This window comes from Mustela putorius, unplaced genomic scaffold (genome assembly GCF_011764305.1).
Source record: "Mustela putorius furo isolate JIRA1106 unplaced genomic scaffold, ASM1176430v1.1 tig00003859_pilon_pilon_pilon, whole genome shotgun sequence".
In the NCBI taxonomy this organism is placed as follows: domain Eukaryota; kingdom Metazoa; phylum Chordata; class Mammalia; order Carnivora; family Mustelidae; genus Mustela; species Mustela putorius.
The window spans coordinates 1,155,783-1,177,527 of NW_025422011.1; the positions used below are offsets into that span (position 1 = coordinate 1,155,783).

Consider the following 21,745-nt stretch of genomic DNA (forward strand, 5'->3'; position numbering starts at 1 on the left):
CTGGGGGACAGCACACAGGACTCGCAGAAGAGAGATCAGAGGGGGAGCCCAGGTCTCCAGCCAGCGCAGCTTTGGGAAGGTTTGGTTCTCTGCCAGTGACTCCATCAGGGAAGGTCTGTAGGGACCCAGCAGCTAGCAGGACACCGGACACATGTCTGGCGCCGAAGGCAGGATGTCAGGAGGTACCGGCTTGTAGGTGGGGTTTCGAGCCAGGGGGCTGGAGGAGACGCAGGACTCACCGGAGTGTGGGTGAGCAGGGAGAGGTGGGGAGGGGGGAAGTGGGGGTTGGGAGGTCAGGCCGGGCCGATGCCCCCAGCAGCTCAGGGTCCAAGATATAAATCTCGTCCTGTGCGATCTCCGTCACATAGTTGAGGTGTTCCTGTGGGTGGGGAGGTCAGGGGCCAAGAGTCAGGACCTCCCAGGGTAGCCGATGCGGGCAGTGCAGACGCAGCCAGGCCGGAAAGGCCTCCGCCAGGAGCAGAGATAGCCGCAGGTGGAAGCTGGGTGAGGGGACCCTGCCAGTCTCTCTTCCCCTTGCCTTCCCAGCTCCTTCCCATGCTAAGCCTCTGCCTGGGTCACCTAGCACCTGGCCAGAAGTGCCTCCACCTCTGGAGCTCACTGGGTGGCCCCTGTGCTCCAAAGCCCATGCCCCCACCCAGCCAGACTTTTCTGGGCATGCCAGCTCCCTGTGCCTGTGGGCAGCGTGACTACATCCTATGTGCGGGTGGGAGCAGATGTGCGGGCTCCATCCAGCAGGACAACAAGTGGACCCGTCTGTGAGGCTGTGGGCCAGAGGTAGAGAGGCCCCTGGGCTGGCCTGAACGACCGCAAGCTGCTCACCTGGGCCCGGTCGATCCTGTAGAAGCGGCTGGCAGTGGTGGCTGTGAGGGAGCAGAGAGCTGTCTGAGGTGGGAGGAGGCCCTTATCCAGGCCTCGAGAGTCTGCTACCCCACCAGGAGCCCTTTGGGAGGGGGCAGGACACAACCCAGGACTGCCAGGAGCTGGCACTCACCGTCTAGGAAGCACCACTTGGGGGACAGTTTCTGGCAGGTAGGGGACTTGGCTCCAGCACCTTCGGGCTCCTGCTGAGAGAAGCCAAGGCCAGGAGTTGGCAGAGAATAGAAACTAGGGCGGGTGGGCCCACACCAGGCCAGTTCCTGACCCCCTCACCTGCTGGAGCCTCTCGATGTGGGCACGGCAGAGCTCCAGGTCGCTGTCTCCAGGGACCACCACAGTGCCCAACGGCACGGCTGGGGGACAGAGCAGGCCGTCAGCAGCTGGCTGTTCCCCCTCAGCCCCCTGCCCCGCCCTCAGGGCCCTCAGTGGCTCCTTGCCCGCCTGCCACTCACAGGCCTCCTTGAGCTGTTCCTTGTCGTAATGCAGGGCCTCGTAGTCGTGCATGCTGACTCTGCTCACCTGGACCCGCAGCTGCTCGGGCACGGGCTGCTGGCTGGGGCGTGGGCGGCAAGAGGGCACTCGGGAAGGGTCCTCAGCTGGGCGCCGCACCCAGGGGCCCCGCCCCATCTCCCCGAGGCACAGCGACGCGGAGGCCCCTGTCCAGCTGGGGAAACCGCAGCTCGAGAGAGGGGCAGAGTGGCGGTGGCCAGGAGGGGAACGTACTCGCTGTGCAGGGGGGCGGCGCTCCGCCGCTTGGCCTTCTGCACCATGGTGGCCTGGTTACGCAGGGCGATGCGAATGCGTGAGGCTGCGAGCTTGCAGGGCTCACCGTCCACCTGCACCGGGATGGCCTTGGACGTGGTGAGCACCACCTCACGGCACTGTGTCAGCCGCTCGCCGTGCCCGCCCACCTGCAGCGCCGCCTGTGGGTGCAGAAGGCTCAGGTCAGGAACCGGGGCAGGGTTAGTGGGGCCCCGGGCTCCATTCTCTGCAAGGATGCTCCAGCCAGGGAACACAGTGACAGTAGCCCCCCAGAGAGTCTCCCCCCAGAGACGGGAGGGGAGAGAGAGACCCTGGTCAGAGAAAGAGGGGGAGATGCCAGCTAGAGAGATGAGAATGAATTCTCCCATCTTGGCTGGTGAAGGGAAGTTTCGTGGTCTCCCCACCTTTCCATCTTGGGCCAGTGTTCCTGGTCACTGTGGGGACAGAGCCAGGGCTCCAGGCAAGTCCCATGTTGGCCCACTCACCAGGGATGTCATGGTAAAGCCAATGACCTCGAGGTAGCCATCGTCGTGCCGCTGGGGCTCAAATTCATGGTGCTCCCCAGGGTGGCCCCAGGGCATGGTGCCTGCACAGTACCTGGAGGGGACGGCAACACAAGGACCCTCAGAGGACAGTCGTGCAGGTTGGACACATCGGGGCGCACACAGAGCCTCCCCTCCTCACCTGGGGATGTTCAGGAAAACGATGCACTGGGGTTTTAGGTCGTGAATCTTGGGGGTCAGGTCAGTCCCGTCACACTGCAGGCAGGAACAGGGAGCGGGTGTGGGATGTGTACCGGTGCCGAGGCGGCCTCCCTCCCCGCCAGGCCCGCCCACTCTGCCTGCCAGCCTGGCCCACTTACCACCACTCGGATGTGCTTGGCCAAGTCCTTAGAGCTGCCCATCAGGAAGTCAGAGAAGGCTGTCTGTGGGAGACAGAGGGCGTCACCATCTGGTGACAGGGACTTTCTCTCACCATTGCCGACAGGGGCCCGTGGGCCGGCAGAGACCCGTATGCAGGGTGTACAGGCGGCAGAACAGTGGGCATGGGGAGGGAGTGGGAGTGGCCGGGGGGGGGGGTGTGAGAGGAGGGTGCCTGTTGCCAGCTGACCCCAGACTCACCCCGGCATAGAACATCTTATTCCGAAAGCGGCTGTTGAATTTCTCTGGGTTGGCCTCTGGGTGGCGACAAGAAATAGGGGACAGTCAGTCTGACCTGCTGGGGCTTCCCAGGCTGGGGTAGGATAGAGGGCTGGGAACTGCCCGGGGGCAAGTTCTGACCCTCTTGGGAACCTCCTGTATGCCCCCCTCTCCAGCCTCCTGATGCCTTCCCAGCAAGTGGTTGCCCACCTCGAGACTCATGAAACTCCAGGGTGACGTGGGCATCAAAGCCCAGGCTGAAGTAATTGTTGAAGACATCCAGGGGCAGCTGGAAAAAGGTCAAGGGCCCAGCATGAGGGCTGGACCTCACAGCTACCTCCTTGCTCTGGCTTGCTCAGGGCCAGGGGCCACCAGGCTGGCTCGGTCCATGCAGTTCTGGAAGCTTTTCCCAGTTAACAGCTCTTCCCTCTAGCCTGCAGCCTGCCTCAGGGTCTGCCCTCTCAGCTCCCAGCATCCATGGGGCTCCTTCAAGTGCCCAGTATATAAAATGCCTGGGGCCCTGCAGGCACTCTCTTCCCCGGCTTTCCAACCACCCCCCAACACTTCTTCCCAAAGTGCCATATTCTGGAGGAGCTCCATGAGGACGAGGACTTTGTTTTCTCGGTGCTTAACATGGTGCCTGGCATGTGGTGGATATTCAGGAACTATCTGCCCAGTAGCTGAATAATGGCTAGCTTGCGGGGGTACCGCTGTTACCATTGCCCAGGAGAGGATGAAAGTCTAGGGGAATGAAGAGATTTGTCCAAAGCCCCAGAACCGGCAAGTAGGGGAGAACGCTTACCCTGCTGCCCCCACAGCGGCCGCCCCCACACTGGCCCTGGCCAGCCTACCCGGTCAGTGGCGCCCTCGTCGCGCTCCTCCGGCCCCGCGTCGGGGTTGGGCTCAGCGCGGAGGTCCCAGCGGTCTAGCTGCACCACGTTGCCCTCCTCCACGTGGGAGAGGATCTTGGACACGGGCTCATCCGTGTAGCCCTGGTGGGACAAGGCAGGAACTGAACCTCTCCAGGGGAGAGGGCCCCCCAGCCGCTCAGCCCACCCCTGCCCCGCTCCCCGCCTGTGGGCTCTTACCCCACCCCAGTTGAGGGTACGGGCCAAGTCATTGCCAGTGCCCAGGGGCAGAATGGCAACAGGTGGCGGGGGCTTTAAGCGCAGCTGGTCCAGAGTGGAGAGGATCCAGCCAACCTGGAGGGAGAGGGGCAGAGCAGAAGAGGCCGGGTCAGACCCGTGTGGTCCAGGCTTCGGCCCCTCGCCTGAGCAGCCCGAGGAGCGGCCACAGGACTCACCGTGCCGTCACCTCCACACGCCAGGATCCGTAGGTTGTGCACTTTGCGGTACATCTCCAGCCTGGAGCCAGAGGACGGAACAGAGTCAAGGTGTGTGGGCCTGAGCCCCTGTGCCGGGCAAGCCCTCCCCACCATCTCCACAGGGCCGCAGCAAGCACTTACGCCTCCTTGGGGCCTCCCTGGCTCAGGTCAAACACTTGTCGGGGGTTGAGATACCACAGGAAGGACTGGATGATCTTAGCGCCCTGCAGGGGACCAGGGGAGTCAGTCAGGGCCTGCTGGCCGCAGTGGAGAGCAGCACCCGAGAAGGACGCTATAGGAACCAGGCCCAGTAGGGCCAAGGGGTGGAGACAGGCTCCTGTCTCTGGGTCACAGGGATGGGGCAGAAGCTGCAATGGGACCTGGGAGCAGCTGCTGGGGATGGGGGCAGGGGTGAGGAGGGGGTGGTGAGGAGGAGGGGTGCGGAGCCTGAGCCCACTCCTCCCCTGCAGGCTCTCCATGGAGCGGAGCAGGGCAGCCATGCGTACCTGGTTGCCCCCACTCTTGGGGTTCACAAACACCAGCAGGGGCTTCATGAGGGGAGAGGGGGTGGGCCTGATGATGAAGGGTCTCCAGCGGCCCTCCTTGGAGACAGAGAGACTGTAAGACTCTACCCCAGTTTGGCAGACCTCACCCCCATTCTCGGCAGTGCCCCCTCCCGTTCTGCCGCCCGGGCAGACCTTAAGGTGGGCCTGGCCACAGAGAGGCACCTTGGATCCGGCCTCCCACCCTCCTCTGGGGCCCAGAGCCCACCAGTGGCTGCACTGGCCCAGGGAGCTCAGTACTTCAAGAAACAGGCCCAGTCAGCCCCAGGACCAACCTCTGGCCCTTTCTTGCTAGATTTCCTCTTGAAGGATGCTCTCTTTTTCTTCTTGCTTGCCTTGAGGGTATTCTGGAAGGGAAGCAAGGGCATTGGGGACAGGCAGGTGGGTGGGGGCGGCTGGCAGTGCCCACGTGTGGAGGTGGTGTCCCGGGTGCGGGCGTGTCCCGGGTGCAGGCAGGACTCACCTGTGGCCTGCGGGCGCGGAGGATCCAGGTGGGTGGGATGACCACAGCAGCGTGCACACCCAGGGAGCACGGCTCCTCGATCTGTTGCAGCATGAAGCAGGACACCTTGCTGTGGTACTGGGGGGGGCGGGGAGGGTGCAACTGAGCTGGGCCTGAGCTGACAGCCGGGGGGGCCCCCACCTAATGCCGCCCAGGGAACAGCCTCCGGGGGCTGGGCGAGCACCACTCACGGCCTGCTTGCACCAGGAACAACTGATGGCCACAATCTCCTTGCTATGGAAGGTGAACTTCTGCTGGAAGCCCTAGGGTGGAGAGGGTAGTTGGGGCACCAGTGGCCAGACCCAGAGCAGCAGGCCCAGCCCCTCCTCCGTGGCCAACACTCTCCACCCAGGGAAGTTGAGCCCATTCTTTAAAATTACAACAATTGTCGAATAAGCCTCCAGAGCAGGGAGGCCTGCAATTCTCTGAAGTTAACTCCAAGGAGCTGGGTGCCCACACCCAATCTGCTAGAAGGGGTCACAGCTAACTCCTGCCAGTGGGAATCCCCCCCTGCTGACCCCGAGGCCCGCCAGTATATGCTTAGAGGGCTTCACACTTCTTAACAGCACCTGCCACATTCATTCCCTTGTTCATTCCATGGATGTTTACTGAGGGCCTGCTGTGTGCCGGGCCCTGTGCGCGGCACTGAAGTGAGCAGAGGAAACAGGAGCGAAGCCCCGAGACCTCCTACAGCCTACGCTTACTGAGGGAAACAGCAGAAGCAGATGATGAGTAAGTGACCGCCACACTGTGGACTGGGCTCAGGAAGACTGCCCACAGAGTCTGTCTTCAGCCACATCCTCCTCCAGGAAGGCAGGGACCTCATAACCCGACTTGGGGCTCAGCACCCAACAGGGGCTCAACACATACTGTGCTCAGTCACCAAACGAGGCTGTCTACACAATTCTCAGAGGGCGATCGCACGGCTTCTGGGCAGTCCAGATACACTGCACCAGAAACTCGCTTTCTTCCCTGCTCTCCTGCTCCGTCCAGAGACCTGGGTGTTCTGGGACTGACTGGTGCCCTCGGCCAGGCTGGGAGTGAGCCCCAGGACTCTGCACGCACGAGATACCGTCAGCAACGGGCAGGTCACACTGGACACACGGCCTGAGGCTCAGGGGCTGCGGGGGTCAGGTCCGGGGGGCTGCGGGCCAGCCCACCTCCCCGGGCAGAGCCTCACCTTCCCACAGTGCCGACACTTGCCATCCTGGCGTCGCCGGTGTACCCAGTGGTGCCGCACAAAGGTTGGCTGGTGGAGGAAAAGAGAGCATCACTGGAGTGAGGGGTGGAGAGGCGCGAGGCCTGAGCGTGGCCGGCACCCCCAACACGCTAGTGAGGTATGGGGCTGCAGCAGGAAGCTCTCTGAAGCGTGCGTGAGGGAGAGTGGCTGGAGACTTCTCTCCATGGCCTCAAGGTGGGGGCAGAAGAGCAAGGAGGCGCAGGAGGCAGGCGGTGCCTCCCCCTCTCTGCAGGTGGGGCCAGCCACACCTTCCCCATCAAGACCCTCTCTGAGCCTCAGCCCTGCACCTCCCTGGGCCCCAGAGTAGCCTCAAAGGGGCTGAGTCCCCCACTGGCACTCTGGAGACGCTGGAAAGTCCACTCAGGAAACTTGGGGCCTCCTTACCAGTGACTACCCTGGGCACTTACCTCACGGATATTCCTGGAGCCTGATTCACGGAAAGACGGCTTACAGCGGAAATTTATCTGTGAAACATTGCAACGACCCCCCAAATGTCAGAACCTCTTTTCAGGGGGTCAGGCATCTAGTCACCTCCTCCAGGAAAGTGTCACCCAGAGTCATCCTCGCAAGGCAGGGATAGCTCCAAATCACCCTGGGAGCCCTCAGAATATGAGACATCTCTTCTCAGAAGCCCTCCTGCACCCCCTGCCTCCTCTCCACTAGTTAGAAGGACCTTTCCTTTCTCTCTTATTACCTAGGGATGGGGGACATCGGGAGTTTTATGCCCACCTCCCCCACTAAAAGGCAGCATGGTTTACTCCTCCCAGATTTTTCCTTGTCCTCCAGCGCTCGCGGCCGAGGCTCGCGCAGGCACCCTGCTCCTTGCCTGCAGACTTGTGCGGGCTGCTTCCTGGAGACCATTAGCTCATTCCTGGAAACTGCTTTGGTTTCCACCTTGGGCTCTGGACCGCTCAGGGCTATGTTTGTTTCTCTTTTCCCAACTGTCCCTGCTTTAGCCTTAGCATAGTTAATGGGGAAACCTCACTCTAGGAGTCAGGGGCAGGGGCAAGTGGCCCACATTAGCCGTGTTCATGTTGTTCTTATCCTACAGGCTTTCCCATGTGCTGCTGGGGTTTCTGCTGCCTGGGGAGCCCTTGCACCCTCTGTCCGGACCTGCCTCCCCAGTGCTGCCTCTACTTCCCTTTGGAAGCCCAGGGCCCACACGTGCCACCAGCTGTCGATACACTGTGGACAACAGTCCTTAGGGCAGACAGAGCCAAACTGCAGCAAGACAACACCCCTTTCTACATGTGAACTTAGGCACAGGTAAAATGGTGTCCTGGCTGTCACTCATTCGTTCATCCCACTGAGTAAAAGTGAGCCCCACTCTGTGCTAGGTTTGTTTAGGGCAGAGGGGACAGGGTGGATACAAAGCAGAGAGACAGGATTCAAGAGCGGGCATTCCAGCTCCAGGGTCTTTGGCTCTTCCCACCACGCGGGCTGGGACATTCCTGGCAGGCAAGGCTTGTCACGTGAACATGCGTGTGGAGACGCACACGTGTGCACTCTGAGAGGCCTTGGGCACCCAAGGGAGGGGCGGGAGGGGCTGAGGCCCGGTCCTCACCTTCTCCAGCTGTTCGATGCAGGGGGTGTGCACCACGATCTTGCAGGCTGCACACTTTCTCCGGGACACTGATTTCTGCTGCAGAAAATGAAGAGAGGGCCCTGAGGCACCAAGTAACTCCATCCAGAACTCTGCCCCAGGGCGGGAAGAGAGAGCCTTACATGTGCCCCAGCACGGCTGCCCTCTGCTCACTGGGACATCCCAGTTCTGGCCTCAGAGCAGAGCCCCCATTCGTCCTGCCGTCCTTGGGCAGCCCTCAGCAGGGGCGCGCAGGTGACTGTCTTGTTGCCACCTTCCCTTCCAAGGGCTACCACTGCCAGGCCCACAGAGGTCCACCCAGGGCTTCTAGACGCGCCCCACCAGCAGGGGGCAGCCTGCCACCCAGAGCTCACTCACCAGCATCTTAGCTACACAGTACTGCTCCCCAACATAGCAGAAGTCCCCCGACACGTTGGTCTCGAACCAGATGTGTTCCCCATACGTCGCGGACTCCTAGACCACGAGATGAGCGTGCTCAGCGCAAACCCGCTACCCGGCCCATCAGTCAGTCCCCGCCCTGCCTACCGACTCACCATCCTCCCAAGACAAACCTCCTCCGGCCACCACAATGTACTTTGCTCCATCCTGTTTCCCCACTGTCCTTACTTTTCTTTTTTTGAAGGTTAAAAAAAAGTCTTAAGTAATCTCTACACCCAACGTGGGGCTCAAACTCACAACCCCCGAGATCAAGAGCCACAAGATCCACCAGCGGAGCCAGCCGGGCGCTCTTCCCACTATCCCTGCTCTTGAGGGCTTGGCTCAAATGTGGCCACCCCAGCAGGTCGGCCCTGGCCCCAAAGGCCCACAGGCTCCTCCTGCAGCTGCCCCCAAGCCCAGCAGGGGCTGGCACCCTCCTGTCCCTCTCTCCCAGCACCCTGCCACTCACGCTCCAGTCCACAGTGCTCCGAATCTGCCGCTCCGGCTCACTGCATGGGGCTCCAGGAGTGGGAGGAGGGGGTGCCAGGTGCTGGAGGCCTGACTTGGTGATGGCTTTCCTACAGAGGAGGAGATCGCTGAGGCCAGCTGAGCGCCTGGAAACTCTGCTCCCCCCCCCCCCACCTGGGGTGTCTGTCCTTGCTGCGACTTCAACCCCTGGCCCAGCCAGGGATGGCAACGAGGAAGATAGGGGCCTGCCCCACAGCAGCCCAGGACTCTGATAGGTTCCCTCCAGGAAAACCAGCCCTCCTCACAGCCCCTGTGGGGTGCGCTGGCTTCCAGGCACTGTCTGGAGCTATTCCCCAGAGAGGGGGCGCCCTCGCACCACGCCAAGCCTGGAGGTCCTTCCTGCAGGCCAGCCCCCTCGGGGGTCAGCACACTCGCCCTGCCGGCCGCAGCTATACCTACGCAAGCAGGGCACTCCAGGCCTGGGGTCCTGCCGATTTGCGCCGCAGGGCCACCTGACGCCTGCGGGACAGCGGGCGCACACAGGCGGGCATCGGCGCACCAGCGGGGGTGCCCGAGGCTCTTCGGCCCCCCGCGCTGAGATGCTGGCCTGGAGACCGCTGCTGGCTGAGGCGCCGATAGTAGCCGTGCAGGCCCCACAGGGCACGGTCATACACCGCATCAGCCGGGAGCAGGTGGGAGGAGGCCCGGCGCCGGCGCAGGCAGCGAAGCATGGGCGCGAGGGTGCCCTGGTGTGAGGAGGGCCCCAGACTCCTGGTGCCTGGCTGGGTAGCACTCGGTGCCGCAATGGCCACATCTTCCTCCTCACTCATGCCTACGAGCCCTGCCAACAGCAGGCGTGTGCCCAGAAGCTGGGGCCCGGCCGCGGCAGGCTGCAGGGTGGGCCCCTCATCCACGATGAAGCGGGGGTTGCAGGCAGGGGGCACGGTGCTGGAGCGCCGGCGGCTGGGAACCCGGGCGCCCCCCCCACAGCTCAGGAGGCAGCCCTGGAGCTGTGCGCTGGAGCGGCGGCGCTGTGCCAGTGAGGAGGACGCCTGCCCGGCGGGGGAGCGGCGTCGGGCCTTGCCTGTGGGCAGCCCCACGCCGCTGAGCCGCCGCTGGCCCTCCCCAGGGCCAGGCACCTTCCGCTGGAAGCGTGTCCTAAAGAAGGTCTCCATGGCAGGGGCAGACAGACAGCTGTGGGGCAGAGACCAGGAGCATCAGGGGCTGTGCCAGGCTGGGGCCTGCCCTGCGCCCAGGAGCCCAGCCACAGCCTCTGCCCTTTGAGTGGACAAGGGACACAGGGAGGAAAGGGGAGGGTCCACGGCCTCTGACCTCCATCAACATGGTGTCTGATGGTACCACGGAATCCTCAGGGGGCCCATCTTTACCACGGGGGGAAGCACTAACACGCTCCCCAGTTATACCCTATGCCGCCCCAGGAGTTATGGGGGAAGGGCTTCCGGCTCCCCATGAGGCTCCCCGTCCAGGCACCATACACCACAAAGCCCTGGCCTTTGGCTCCCTAGCCTGAAGCTGATGGAAAAGAAAAAAGGAAGCTGGAAGCCCGCAGTCCTGGGTCCCAGGTTGCAGTTGGCCTCCTCAGACTGAGGGGCCAAGGACAAGCCTTTTCTTTCCCTCTCTTTGGGCCTTTGTTTGGCTACCGACTCAGGGCAGCCCGGGTTTAGGCGTCCCCTCCCAGGATATGGCACAAACTAAGCTATGATAATAAAATGAGGCTCTCTGAAAAGAAATTCAGTCCAGTTATGCCCCTAGACTCTCTCAGGCGCAAGTCGTGGGGTCAGGTTGAGAGGGCACTCGACGCAGAGAGGATGTGACTTAGGGATCAAAGGGCCCTGGGGACCAAGGCCCTCAAGACCAGGGGAGAGCCACCCCAGGCCTCACGCAGAGGCACCCTATATGGGGAGCAATGAGAAGCCCGAGCCAAGAGGAAAGGGCTCTGGCTGTGCATCTCTATCTAGCTCTGAGGGGCTCCGAGAAAGAACTTTCCTGTTCTAGACTGCTCTGTCTTACTGCGCTGCAGAGGCCTAGTACGCATCTCCCTCATCTTCCTCGTGCGGAAGGCCGGATGAGGTCTGCAAACCCTTCCGGCCCAATGCTAGAAGCTCCAATGCTCCACCCAGAGCTCCCTCCTGAGGGAGGCAGGACCCACAGGATGATCCTTCCTCAAACCATCCTCCCTTGACCTGTGCTGAACATGGGCCCAGCTTCCTTTGCAAGCTCATCTACTCCTGGCTGCCCCTTCTTCACAGGCTGCTGGATTCCTGCACCCTCACTTCTGAACGGTGGGGGAAGGGCAGGAAGCCCAGTAGCCTTGGGTAGGGGAAGAGGACAGGAATACCTTCAGAATGCCCAGGGATGCCTGTGCCCCGCCATCGGGTGGTCTCCTGGGCCCTTGCAGCCACAGAGAGGTCTGAGCCACAGTCATGGGACACCTGCCTAGGCCCGACAAGAGAAACACGTCTGCCAGCTGAGGGCCCGGCAAAAGTCAGGCACGGCTGGTGCAAGCCTTGGACAAACAGGGGTCGACGCTAGGCTAGGCTCGAGGACTCAGGCCCGGGCTGTGCGTCTATTGGCTGTTTCTCCCACCGCCCACTCACAGCCCTGTGAGTCTGGGGGAACAACGCCAGGCTAAAGCCCTGGATGGGTGCGGGGGTATTCAGGGAGGGGCACACAGAGCCAAGGTGTGGGGAGGCAGGGCGCGTGGGGAAGCAGGGTTGGAGACTGCCTGTTACAGGCCCCCGCCTCTGCAGGGGACAGGGAGAAGGGCAGGAGTTAAGCTGGGCGGGCAAGAGGACGGGGCGTGGGCAGAGAGCTCCCGGCTTCCTAATGCAATCAGTATCATCACAGCGAACGTTTATTGAGCTCACCAGGTGCCAGGCACTCTGCTAAGCCCTTCACAAACACACGTGTCATTTTATAAGCCAGAGCGAAGCGGAAGAATAGGTCTGAATCCTGCCATGTTCTTGATGGGAAACTGAGGCACAAGGTGGTAACATGCCTGAAGTCCATAGCGAGTCAATGGGGAGCCAGTGATGGAACCCAAGTCTGCGTGAAGGCAAAGCCTGTACCCCAGAGCAGCGGTGGAGAATAGGCTCCTTCCTTTTGGGCTACAGGGCTGGGGCTGAGTGGGGAAGCCCTAATAAGAGCAATAACAGCCCCACTGACAGAAGACCTACAGTGGAACGGCCCTGAGCTAAGTACTTTAATTTACCGTCACACTTGATCCCCAGCACAACTCTGTGAGGCCTGGACAGGTACAGAATGTGGCCCAGGTCACAAGGCCGGTAAGCGGCAGGACCAGGACCCAAACCCAGGGCTGCCTGACTCCAGACTGTTCAGCACCCAGGGAGAGAAGCCTGGAGGCCTGGCTGCTCACTGCTGCCTGGGCGCTGACTTGCCAGCGATCCCCCAGGGTGTCAGCTTTCCCCAGCCGTCTGGTCAGGCCGCCCTGTGACAGCTGCCCAGCCTGGAGGAGATTAGTCACCCGGACACACCGCCTGATGCTAGTGTCACCCAGAAAACAAAAGGCCACAGTCAGTAGGGGGGAGGTGCTGTGGGCACTCTGAACAGCGATGAGGTCTGGGCCCTGCCTGCTGTCCCAGACCCAAACTGACAAGAGGGGCCGGGGGCGGAGGCCGCCTCATGATAGGGCGGCAGCCGACAGGCGCTCCCATGGCGCTCTGGCCCACACGCTGCTGGGCAGCCCCAAGTGCAACCGTCCTGGGGCCTCATCGGCTGTCTGGCAGCACGGTCCCTATGAGTGGGGAGCAAGGCAGGCTAGGCCAGGCCACTGTTGGGTGACCGTGCCCACACGGGCCTCAGTTTCCTTGTTTGTCCAAGGAGGCTGTGAGACTGGCTGAATTGATCTTTTATGAGAAGCTGTCCAGCAAGGCACCCATGCCTCTGTGCTCCCAGTGCCCCCTCCCTCCCAGGCCCCATGCTTCCTGCTCCTCTGGTCTCCATAGAAACCTCTGTCCTCTGGTCAGCAACAGCCTGATACCAGACTTCCGATCTCTGCTGAGGCTTCTTGTAGGTCCAATGAGAAGCCCTGGCTGGCCTCAGGCCTGTTCCAGCCCTTCCCCACAGCACGGCCCTGAGCGGTAGTATTTTCACACGGCGTGCTCTCCCATCTCCATTGTCCCATGCGTTACGTGGGTAGGTCACTGCAGGAGGCCCCACAGCGTTCTGACACCAAGAGCCGAGCACAACGTCTACCCCCCAGCCTTCTCGTGGGGGACCTGAGAGAAGCCTGTCACACCCAAAGGGGACAGGATGGGAAAGGACTCAAAGGCTCCATGAACCTCCAGCTGGCTGCTGAGAGCCTAGGGAGGGAGGACAAAGGATGCTACAGGAGAGACGCCCATGGTGGCATCGGCCATGTGACCTGGATGAACAGCCCCCAGTGTGTCTACAGGCACCTGCCAGGGGATGAGCAGGCATGTGTGCCCTAGCTTCGCTGGCTACTGGCTAGAAAGAACCAGACTCCCTACCTCCCAGCCCAGACTCTCGAATACCCTATGTTAGTCTCAAGTGGAAAAGCCCAAGGGCTTTGGAATCCTAATCTGCCATTGCTTTCCCGGCCATGGATCAACTAGCCTTTCTGACCCTCAACTTTCTCCTCTGCAAAATGAGGGTACCAACCTAGTTCCGAAGGCTGGTGTAAGGGAGGTTCCGATAAAGTACCTGGTGATACCTGGCAGAGGGCAGGGCCTACACCGGCAGCAGACACAAGGGCCTGTGGATCATGCCACTCCTGGGGTTTGTCTCTGCCCGTGGCCAAAGTGGAAACCCAGAAAGGGAAGTAGGGGAACCCAGGGTGGTCACCACCCACCACATGAAGAATAGAGCCTGACAGCCAGAGTCACCTGGGGATCTGCTCAGCTGTGACATGTCCTCTGCCCCTTGCACCAGGCCCGGCCCCCAGAGGTGCTCACACAGGATACCCCGAGGGATGCGGCCGGGGTTCTCACTCCCTCAGGCTCCTCCCCTCAGGGAAGGCTGGGAATGGCGCACAATGGCCCCATTTCCAGCAGCCCCAGAGCAAGGGCCTGGAGTGGCCTCCCCAGGGGGATACTGGTCAGAAGCCACCTCTGGCTGCTCTGCTCCCACAGCCCGAAGGTCAGAGGGAAGGAGGTGGGGACAGTGGGAAGGGAGCGCAGCCTGGAGCCTGCTGAGACAGGGTCTCCCTCTCTGAAGGTCTTTACTTGCTGAGAGGAGCCTGCTCGCAACAAAACAAAACAAAACAAAAATACACAGCAGGGAGCAGGTGGGCCAGCCCTGCACAAGAAGGGCAGCAGGCAGGCCGTAATGTTTACCTCCACAGGGTCCGGTGGGCGCAGGAGCCCAGCCCACCCTTTCCTTTCCCTTCCCTTCCCTCCCCTTTTCCGTCAGCTTCAGAGCCTCATCCAGGAGTGGTGGTGCGTGGACCCACCCAGATCCCTTCCTCCCCAGACCCACCCTGACAGATACAGGAAGGAGGAAGCAGAAGGCAAGGAAGGGTTGGGGAGGAGGGATGGGGAGGAGTCCCCTTTGACCTGATCTAGAAGGCAGGGTGGCAGGCACGAGGTGGCCGAGCGGGTGGGGCCCTGGGGTCCCTTGGGCAGGCGAGCCCCAGCTCTGGCTCCAGCTCCAGGCTGCTGGCCTCTGGCTGAGCAAGTCCTAGTTTGGAGAGCCAGCGCTGTGGCTGCTGCTCTGCCCCCTCCCCCTCGCCACCCTCCTCCCCCCTGCCTGAGCAGCCGTTATGAAAATAACCCCATTGGTAACCAACTGCACTTCCTCTCCCAGCGGTGGCTCCAGGCCCTGCAGCAAGCAGGCGGCCGGTGGGCGGGCGGGCACACACATATCAGTCCTGCCTCCTGGCTTCTCTTCCCAAAGCTCCCAGAGCCAGGCTGAGCAATAGCCCATCGGCCTCCCCTCCACCTGGCACCCGGCAGAGCACACACAGCCCCTGCCTTAGCTCCTGGAGGTTTGGGGAAGCAGAAGTGGGGGGTGGGTCGTGCCCCCTCTGGCCACCGTATGTCCTCTCGTACCCACTGGATAGGTGTTCTGGGGTCTGGAGCAAGCATATGAGATAGCTAATCACTGGTGCCCATCAGAATAACCACAAAAACATATGCGTCGAGGCTTTCACAACTTACAAAGCATGTTTTCATAAGCATTATCAGACAGGACGCTTATGATTCTCCCGCGCGGGGGGCATTATGATCCCAGCTAAATCAACAGGGCCACCTGAGGCTCCCGGAGGCCCAGGACTGTCCGAGCTCAGAAGTGGCTAACCTGGGGCTGATCAACCCAGGTCTCCCGGCCCTGCCAAGGGGGCCTGCCAGAGCTGCCCTGCTCATGTCCCGGAGAGGCCAGCCCATGTCACACTCACACTGTCCAGAATGCCACCCCTCTCCAGCTTACACTCCTGGCTCTCTAGGGTCGAGAGTGGCAGCCCTCACACGTCCACCACCCCTTGACACTCTTTAAAATTACTGACGATCCCCAAAAGATTTTGTTTACGGGGGTTAGAGCTACTGCTCTTTACCGTATTAGTAATTAAAACTGAGGGGGCGCCTGGGTGGCTCAGTTGTTAAGAAGCTGCCTTCTGCCTTGTCTCAGGTCAGGATGGAGCCCCCATCGGGCTCCCTGCTCAGTGGGAAGCCTACTTCTCCCTCTCCCACTCCCTGTTTGTGCTCCTGTTCTCGCTGTCTCTCTGTCAAATAAATAAATAAAATAAAAAGAAATTAAAGCAGAGAGATTTAAAATATATGGACTCATCTAAAAACAATAAACTCCTGGGTACCTCAGTCTGTTAAGTGCCTGCCTTTGGGTCAGGTCATGATCGCAAGGTCCTGGGATCGTGCCTCCTGTCGGGTTCCCTGCTCAGCGGGGAGCCTGCTTCTCCCTGTCCCCCTGCTTGTGTTCTCTCTGTGTGCTTCTCTCTCAAATAACTAAATAAAATCTTAAAACAAAAATAAAAACAAAATCAAAACCCCCCAATAAGCTCATTATGTGTTAACATAAATAACACATACTTTTCTTTTAAAACACAAACTGTATTTTCTTAAAAAAAAAAATAGCTAGAGGAGTGTCATTGTTTTAATTTTTGCAAATCTCTTTAATTTCTGGTTTAATAGAAAAAAGCTGGATTCCCCAACTGCCTCTGCAGCCAGTCTGTTGTGATACGTTTCAGTAGAGCATGTGAAGAAAATTCTGCCTCCCTCTGACATGTCATTAGAAGATAAGTATTTTAATGGGCTTTTCAGGCCATAAACATCAGTGATGGATGTTCTTCTTTGCCACTATATCACAATATGACAAGTGGTCGTTTCTTAAAGGTTAGTGGCTATGTGGAGTCTGAAACTATATCAATGAACTTTTTTTTTTTTTTTTTAAGATTTTATCTATTCATTTGACAGACAGAGATCACAAGTAGGCAGAGAGGCAGGCAGAGAGAGAGGAAGGGAAGCAGGCTCCCTACTGAGCAGAGAGCCTGATACGGGGCTCCATCCCAGGACCCTGAGATCATGACCTGGGCTGAAGGCAGAGGCTTTAACCCACTGAGCCACCCAGGCGCCCCATCAATGAGCTTTTCACTCTTGTATTCTGAATTCTGTAACATCGAGCATTGGAAAATATATTTTAGTGAGTTATGCAGATCTGCCAAATGTTGACACATTTCCTTATACAAAATCAAGAACTCACACTTGCTAACATCACCACTGGTCTCCTCAGAAAAGTCCTTAAAGTCCTGGGAAACTGTCAGGCCCTAGACAGTGGATACAAGGTTTCTAAAATTCTAGTTTTTGTTTTTCTAAGGCTCAAAGTTTACCATTAGCAACAAATACTGATACTGGTTTTGAAGTGGCAAGCTCACTTCATTCATTTCTGAGAATATGTCTGCCAGATACCCAAGTCTGAAGACTTCTGTCTGTCAGGTGTTCTTTCATGTTAAAATGGTATTCCTTAAAACACGTTAACTTGCACAGCTTGCAACTCAGCTACAAAGCTGCTTTTCAAGGGGCGCCTGGGTGGCTCAGTGGGTTAAAGCCTCTGCCTTTGGCTCAGGTCACGATCACCCAGGTCACGATCACCTGGGATTGAGGCCCGCATTGGCTCTCTGCTCAGCAGGGAGCCTGCTTCCCCCTCTCTCTGCCTGCCTCTCTGCCTACTTGTGATCTCTGTCAAATAAATTAAAAAAAAAAAAAAAATCTTAAAAAAACCCCAAACCTGCTTTTCAAGACAACCGTCACAGTCCGGATTGCAGCAAAACTGCCTCCTCCACACAGAATATGTGGAAAGAGGTAGACTCGAGGATTTGGACTTTGTAAAGTTAATACTTTTTGTTGCATCTTGCTGTCGTGAGCGGGAGGCATACAACGGCTTCCAGTCTACGTTGGGGCCACTGCCTCTAGTTTGTGCCCAAGTTCCAAGCTGTTTCACTCCACCCTTGCCTCTGAGGCGTGGGTACGACTGTTAACGTGGTGAAAAGGGCATGAGCCAGGGTAGCTCTAAAAGTACAATTCTGCAAATAGTGTTGATAGCTCCAACCCTCTGCAAGGGTCGAGGGCACCCCCAGGACTTTGGGAACCACTAGTTCAGAAGGAACTTCAAATCCTCTGGCCTGGCAAATGTGGTTTCCGTGCGGCAGTAACTCAGCCTCCTATGCTGACAAAAACTGGGTTCTAACCCAGCCATCCTCTCCTCTGTCCTGCACTCTGGCCGCGCACAGCCCACCTTCTGCCTGGAATACCGGCCCCTTCCCCCCTGCTCACAGCTGCCCAGCCAAGAAGATACCACTCCCACCGGTCACCTCACACTAATTATTCGGCTTCTTCTCGGTCTCTGGACCCCTGGAGCCCTCATTCTTTCAAATCCATATGCCTTGTTTCTCTCCCAACTCCACTGGCCACCAGGCCACAAGCTGCTGGGGGCCAGGGCCCAGGGGCTGTATGTTGTCAGGGGTGGGGGGGGGGCCTGGAGAGCACAGCGCCTGGCAGGGAGTCCAGTGTTTACCACTGATCGGCTCAGGAGGAAGGAAAAGGGAATTCCGTGGGGGAGGGGCAAGAGCCATGAGGGAAGAAAAGGGCTTCCTCTGCCTCAGGTACCGCACCCAAGGGCTGACCACAAGGCCCAGGCCGGCCCAGGCCACTTCTCTTTGTTGGGCACAAGGGGATGGCAACAGCCTTTGTTCCAGCAGCTATCTTCCTCTCCTCTCCAGAGGACCCGAAGAGTGACCAGCAGAGACCCCTGTCAGGGCTGGGTGCCACTGCCCACTCCCGCTCTCCATGGCTTTCCTTATGAAGCCTGGACAGCGGGACATGGCAACATGAGGGTTGTGGGCAAGGAGGGGAGAGGAAGGGTGACTCAGATGCTTGGGGGCTGGGGCCAAGCCCCTGGTCTGAGCTCCTTGGTGTCCTGAGTCCCTGTCTCATGGTCTGGCTCCTGCAAAGCCTGGGAGAAATGTCTGTGGAATGACAGGCTCATTCCTTTAGGGTCTCCCCTTCAAGCCATCCTGCCACCGGCACCACAGGTCATTCCAGAGCGCCCGCCGACCCAACTGGCCTTCCAGTGTCCGGTGAGCACAACGCAAAGCCCTTGGCCTGGACACAACTGGCCTCTCCTCTTCCGTACTTTCTTACATTTTATTTGACAGACACATAACGTGCTTTGTGCCAGGCACTGTTCTAAGCATTTTACAAATTTAAACTCATTGAACCTCATTAAAATTAGTAGTAGCATTATCCCCATTTTATAGATGAGGAAACTAAGGAACAAAGAGATTAAATAACTTGCCTGTGGCCATACAGCTAGGAAGTGGCAGAGCTGGGGTTCCAGCCCAGGAGTCTGCTCTAGGTCCATGCTTCAAACCCCTCACTCCCCACCTCTGGAAGGGGTTCTCTGTGCTTGGCCTCTGGCACCCAGTAGTCTATCTGAAACGCCATTCCCATCTTGTGCTTAGTGACCTCTCTCATCTTCTTCTTCTTGTCTTTTCAGATTTGGCTCAGACACTGGCTCTGCTGGAAAGTTCCTCCCAGCCCCCTCTCCCGGGGGGGCGGGGTGGTGAGCTGCTCCCACGCTTGGGCCCTCTCTCTGTTATTCTCAGCCATTAGCACTAGTTTGCAAGCCTGTATCCCACACCAGACTGTGGGCCCCTGGAGACCAGGAACTGCCTGTAATTGCATCCCCAGGGTCTAGAAGTGCCCGACGAGGACCGAAGAGTGAATGGAGGAAAAAGTGAATGGTCCAGGCTCTGCTGCCTGGATGAAACTGAGAGCACAGAGCTTCAGGGCACACCGACCCAGAGGCTGGCCAGCTCCCGAGGCCTTCCCGCCGGCACTGGAGGGACAAGTTGCTGGTTTCGGCTGCGCTCTTGTGTCTCAGAGGCACACACTGAAACTGATCCCTGACGGGGTTGCCCATATCTCTTAGTGTCTCCCAACACCCTGCTGGCCCCCAGGTCCTTCTTCCCTCGTGGCTGTGGCTGAGACCTCTTGTTGCCTTCTCCTGTAACTGCAGCAGGCTCCCATTCCCCATCTGCTTGGAGCAGCATGCACCATCATCCCTCATTCAAAATTTAACTCCCGGGGCGCCTGGGTAGCTCAATGGTTTAAGGCTTCTGCCTTCAGCTCAGGTTATGATCCAAGGTCCTGGGATGAGCCCTGCATGGGGCTCTCTTCTCAGCGGGGAGCCTGCTTCTCCTCTTTCTCTCTCTGTCTGCCTCTCCACCTACTTGTGATCTCTGTCTGTCAAATAAATAAAATAAAAAATCTTAAAAAAAAAAAATTTAACTCCCTTTCTGAGCTTTCTGTCCATGTTGCTCCCTCCTCCATCCCCTAGATCTTCTCAGAATCAGCTGTCAACCCCTCCCCTACGACTCCCCAGCCCTGCCTCCATGCACCACTCACAGGACCTTTTCCTGCCTTCGAGGCAGACACTGTGCCTAAAATCTCTTGGAGAAGTTGCAGGAGACAAAGAGCTTTTGCAAGGATGTGGACCCAAAGGTCCAGAGGGGTTCCATCTCTGACCAGCTACAGGACCTCGTCAGGTCTCTCACCCTGAGCCTCGATTTCCTCACCTGAGGGAGGTTAACACCTCCCTGTCTTGCTCACGGGAGCTGGAAAGTTTGTTCATGGAAACCCATTCCTCAGTTGACCAAAACTTTCAAGACAGGAAATTAACTCCAGAGGCCTAAACATTAGGACAGCCACTCTGGAGCGCAGCTTGACAATGGCTGTCTAGAGGGAAAATACACCACCGTGTCACCAAGCACCAGCGGCCCGAACACACGAGGAGCTGTGGACTGGAACAGTCCCTGAAGGACTGCTTCCAGGCAAAGACCCCGCCTGTGCCCGGACTTCCATCAGCAGGGTACTGGGCAAACAGGCTGTCTGACAGTTTCAGAAAGGATTAGTACACTGCAGCCCAAATGGGCACACCAGAGCTGAGGTCTCAAGACACCTAAATCTCCACAACGATATGGAGGAAAAAACCCTTAATTCCGAATAGGTACAGCATGCCATTTAAATCCAGTGCAGAGGGGCGCCTGGGTGGCTCAGTGGGTTAAGCCGCTGCCTTCGGCTCAGGTCATGATCTCAGGGTCCTGGGATCGAGTCCCGCATCGGGCTCTCTGCTCAGCAGGGAGCCTGCTTCCTCCTCTCTCTCTCTCTGCCTGCCTCTCTGCCTACTTGTGATCTCTCTCTGTCAAATAAATAAATAAAATCTTTAAAAAAAAAAATAAATAAATCCAGTGCAGAACCACACAGAACAGTACTACCTGTTGCTACAGACAGACACACCTATGTAGGAAACATTTTTTAAAAGGCCTGAGAATACAAACACCAAAACACAGGATTGCGGTTTCCTCTGGGGAGGGACACATGGGGCCTCTACCTCCATCTAAAGCAGATACAGCACAACGGTAAGATTTGACCGAAGCGGTGGGTGTTTCATGATTCTGTACGCTTTTCTAATTGTAAAATATTTTGTGGTTTTTAAAAGATTTTTAAAATAACTCTTTAAAAACGCCCTTCCCAGCCCCCGAGGGAGAACGGCTCCCTGGGGTTGCCCTGCATCTTCCGAGGATGGGTTTCAGCAGCGGCATGGAACCCCAACTGTGTTCCTTACACTGTCTCATAGTAAGAACCCCGTGTCTGTGAGGCCGGAAGGTCTCCCCCCAAAGGATGCCTTCCAGAGTGGGGGTGAGCGGGTGGCAGGTTGTGTCAGTGGGGTGTCTGTGTGGGCTGGGGAGCAGGAACCAGCTTGCTCCCTTTCACAACCGCCCCCGCCTTAGTAAAATGTCAGCAAGCTGGGGAAGGGGGGGCGGAGAGCCAGGCAAGCTGTTAACCCGCGAGATGCTGATGCTGGGGCGTGGGCGGCGCAGGCCCGGTCTCCCAGACAGCTATTTTGGCATGTGCTGAGATCGGGCTCAGCCCTGGCAGGGGAGAGGCCTCTACGTGGGAGCTCTGGACTGGCGCTCTGCCAGGAGCAAGGGGGAGGAGGTCTTTGAAAGGGAGGGAGAGGGTTCTGGGGCCCTTCCTCTCTCTTCAGACCTCTCACTGTGAGGCGCTGAGTACAAGTGAGGCCCAGTGCACTGTGCTCTCCTCCCCAGCACCTCTCCCCAGGCCACAGGCCACAGGCCACCTGTGACCTCAGGGTGATATCAAGGGTTCCTTTGCACATGTCTCGAGTCTTCTGCAACCTGTGCTTTGAAAGCAAAACAAAAGATCACAGACTTGCCCCTCTACTCCACACCCAGCCGGGGAGCCCAGGACAACCCGCTCCCAACCCATTCTTCCTCATTCTCTCGTAGTCCCATTCCCAAG

At 58.7% G+C, this 21,745-nt stretch overlaps 1 protein-coding gene across 18 annotated transcripts in view; it reads right to left on the reverse strand.

Moving 5' to 3' along the window:
• The window catches only part of DGKZ (diacylglycerol kinase zeta), a 42,016-nt gene that overhangs the window by 2,922 nt on the left and 17,349 nt on the right, over positions 1 to 21,745 (reverse strand). For 4 of the 18 annotated variants that reach the window (XM_045065955.1, XM_045065956.1, XM_045065960.1 and 1 more), the window contains exons 2-25: positions 8,917 to 9,025; positions 8,388 to 8,483; positions 7,992 to 8,069; positions 6,835 to 6,891; positions 6,368 to 6,436; positions 5,379 to 5,450; positions 5,149 to 5,265; positions 4,961 to 5,032; positions 4,629 to 4,724; positions 4,264 to 4,346; positions 4,102 to 4,162; positions 3,887 to 4,000; positions 3,650 to 3,790; positions 3,009 to 3,087; positions 2,781 to 2,836; positions 2,522 to 2,584; positions 2,344 to 2,417; positions 2,145 to 2,256; positions 1,621 to 1,820; positions 1,350 to 1,450; positions 1,171 to 1,250; positions 1,013 to 1,085; positions 841 to 881; positions 240 to 379 (exon numbers count right to left, since the gene is read on the reverse strand). In XM_045065955.1, coding sequence (XP_044921890.1) covers positions 240 to 379; positions 841 to 881; positions 1,013 to 1,085; positions 1,171 to 1,250; positions 1,350 to 1,450; positions 1,621 to 1,820; positions 2,145 to 2,256; positions 2,344 to 2,417; positions 2,522 to 2,584; positions 2,781 to 2,836; positions 3,009 to 3,087; positions 3,650 to 3,790; positions 3,887 to 4,000; positions 4,102 to 4,162; positions 4,264 to 4,346; positions 4,629 to 4,724; positions 4,961 to 5,032; positions 5,149 to 5,265; positions 5,379 to 5,450; positions 6,368 to 6,436; positions 6,835 to 6,891; positions 7,992 to 8,069; positions 8,388 to 8,483; positions 8,917 to 9,025 — 2,184 coding nt within the window. The other 14 variants (XM_004763144.3, XM_004763146.2, XM_013061764.2 and 11 more) reach the window with 12 other exon arrangements.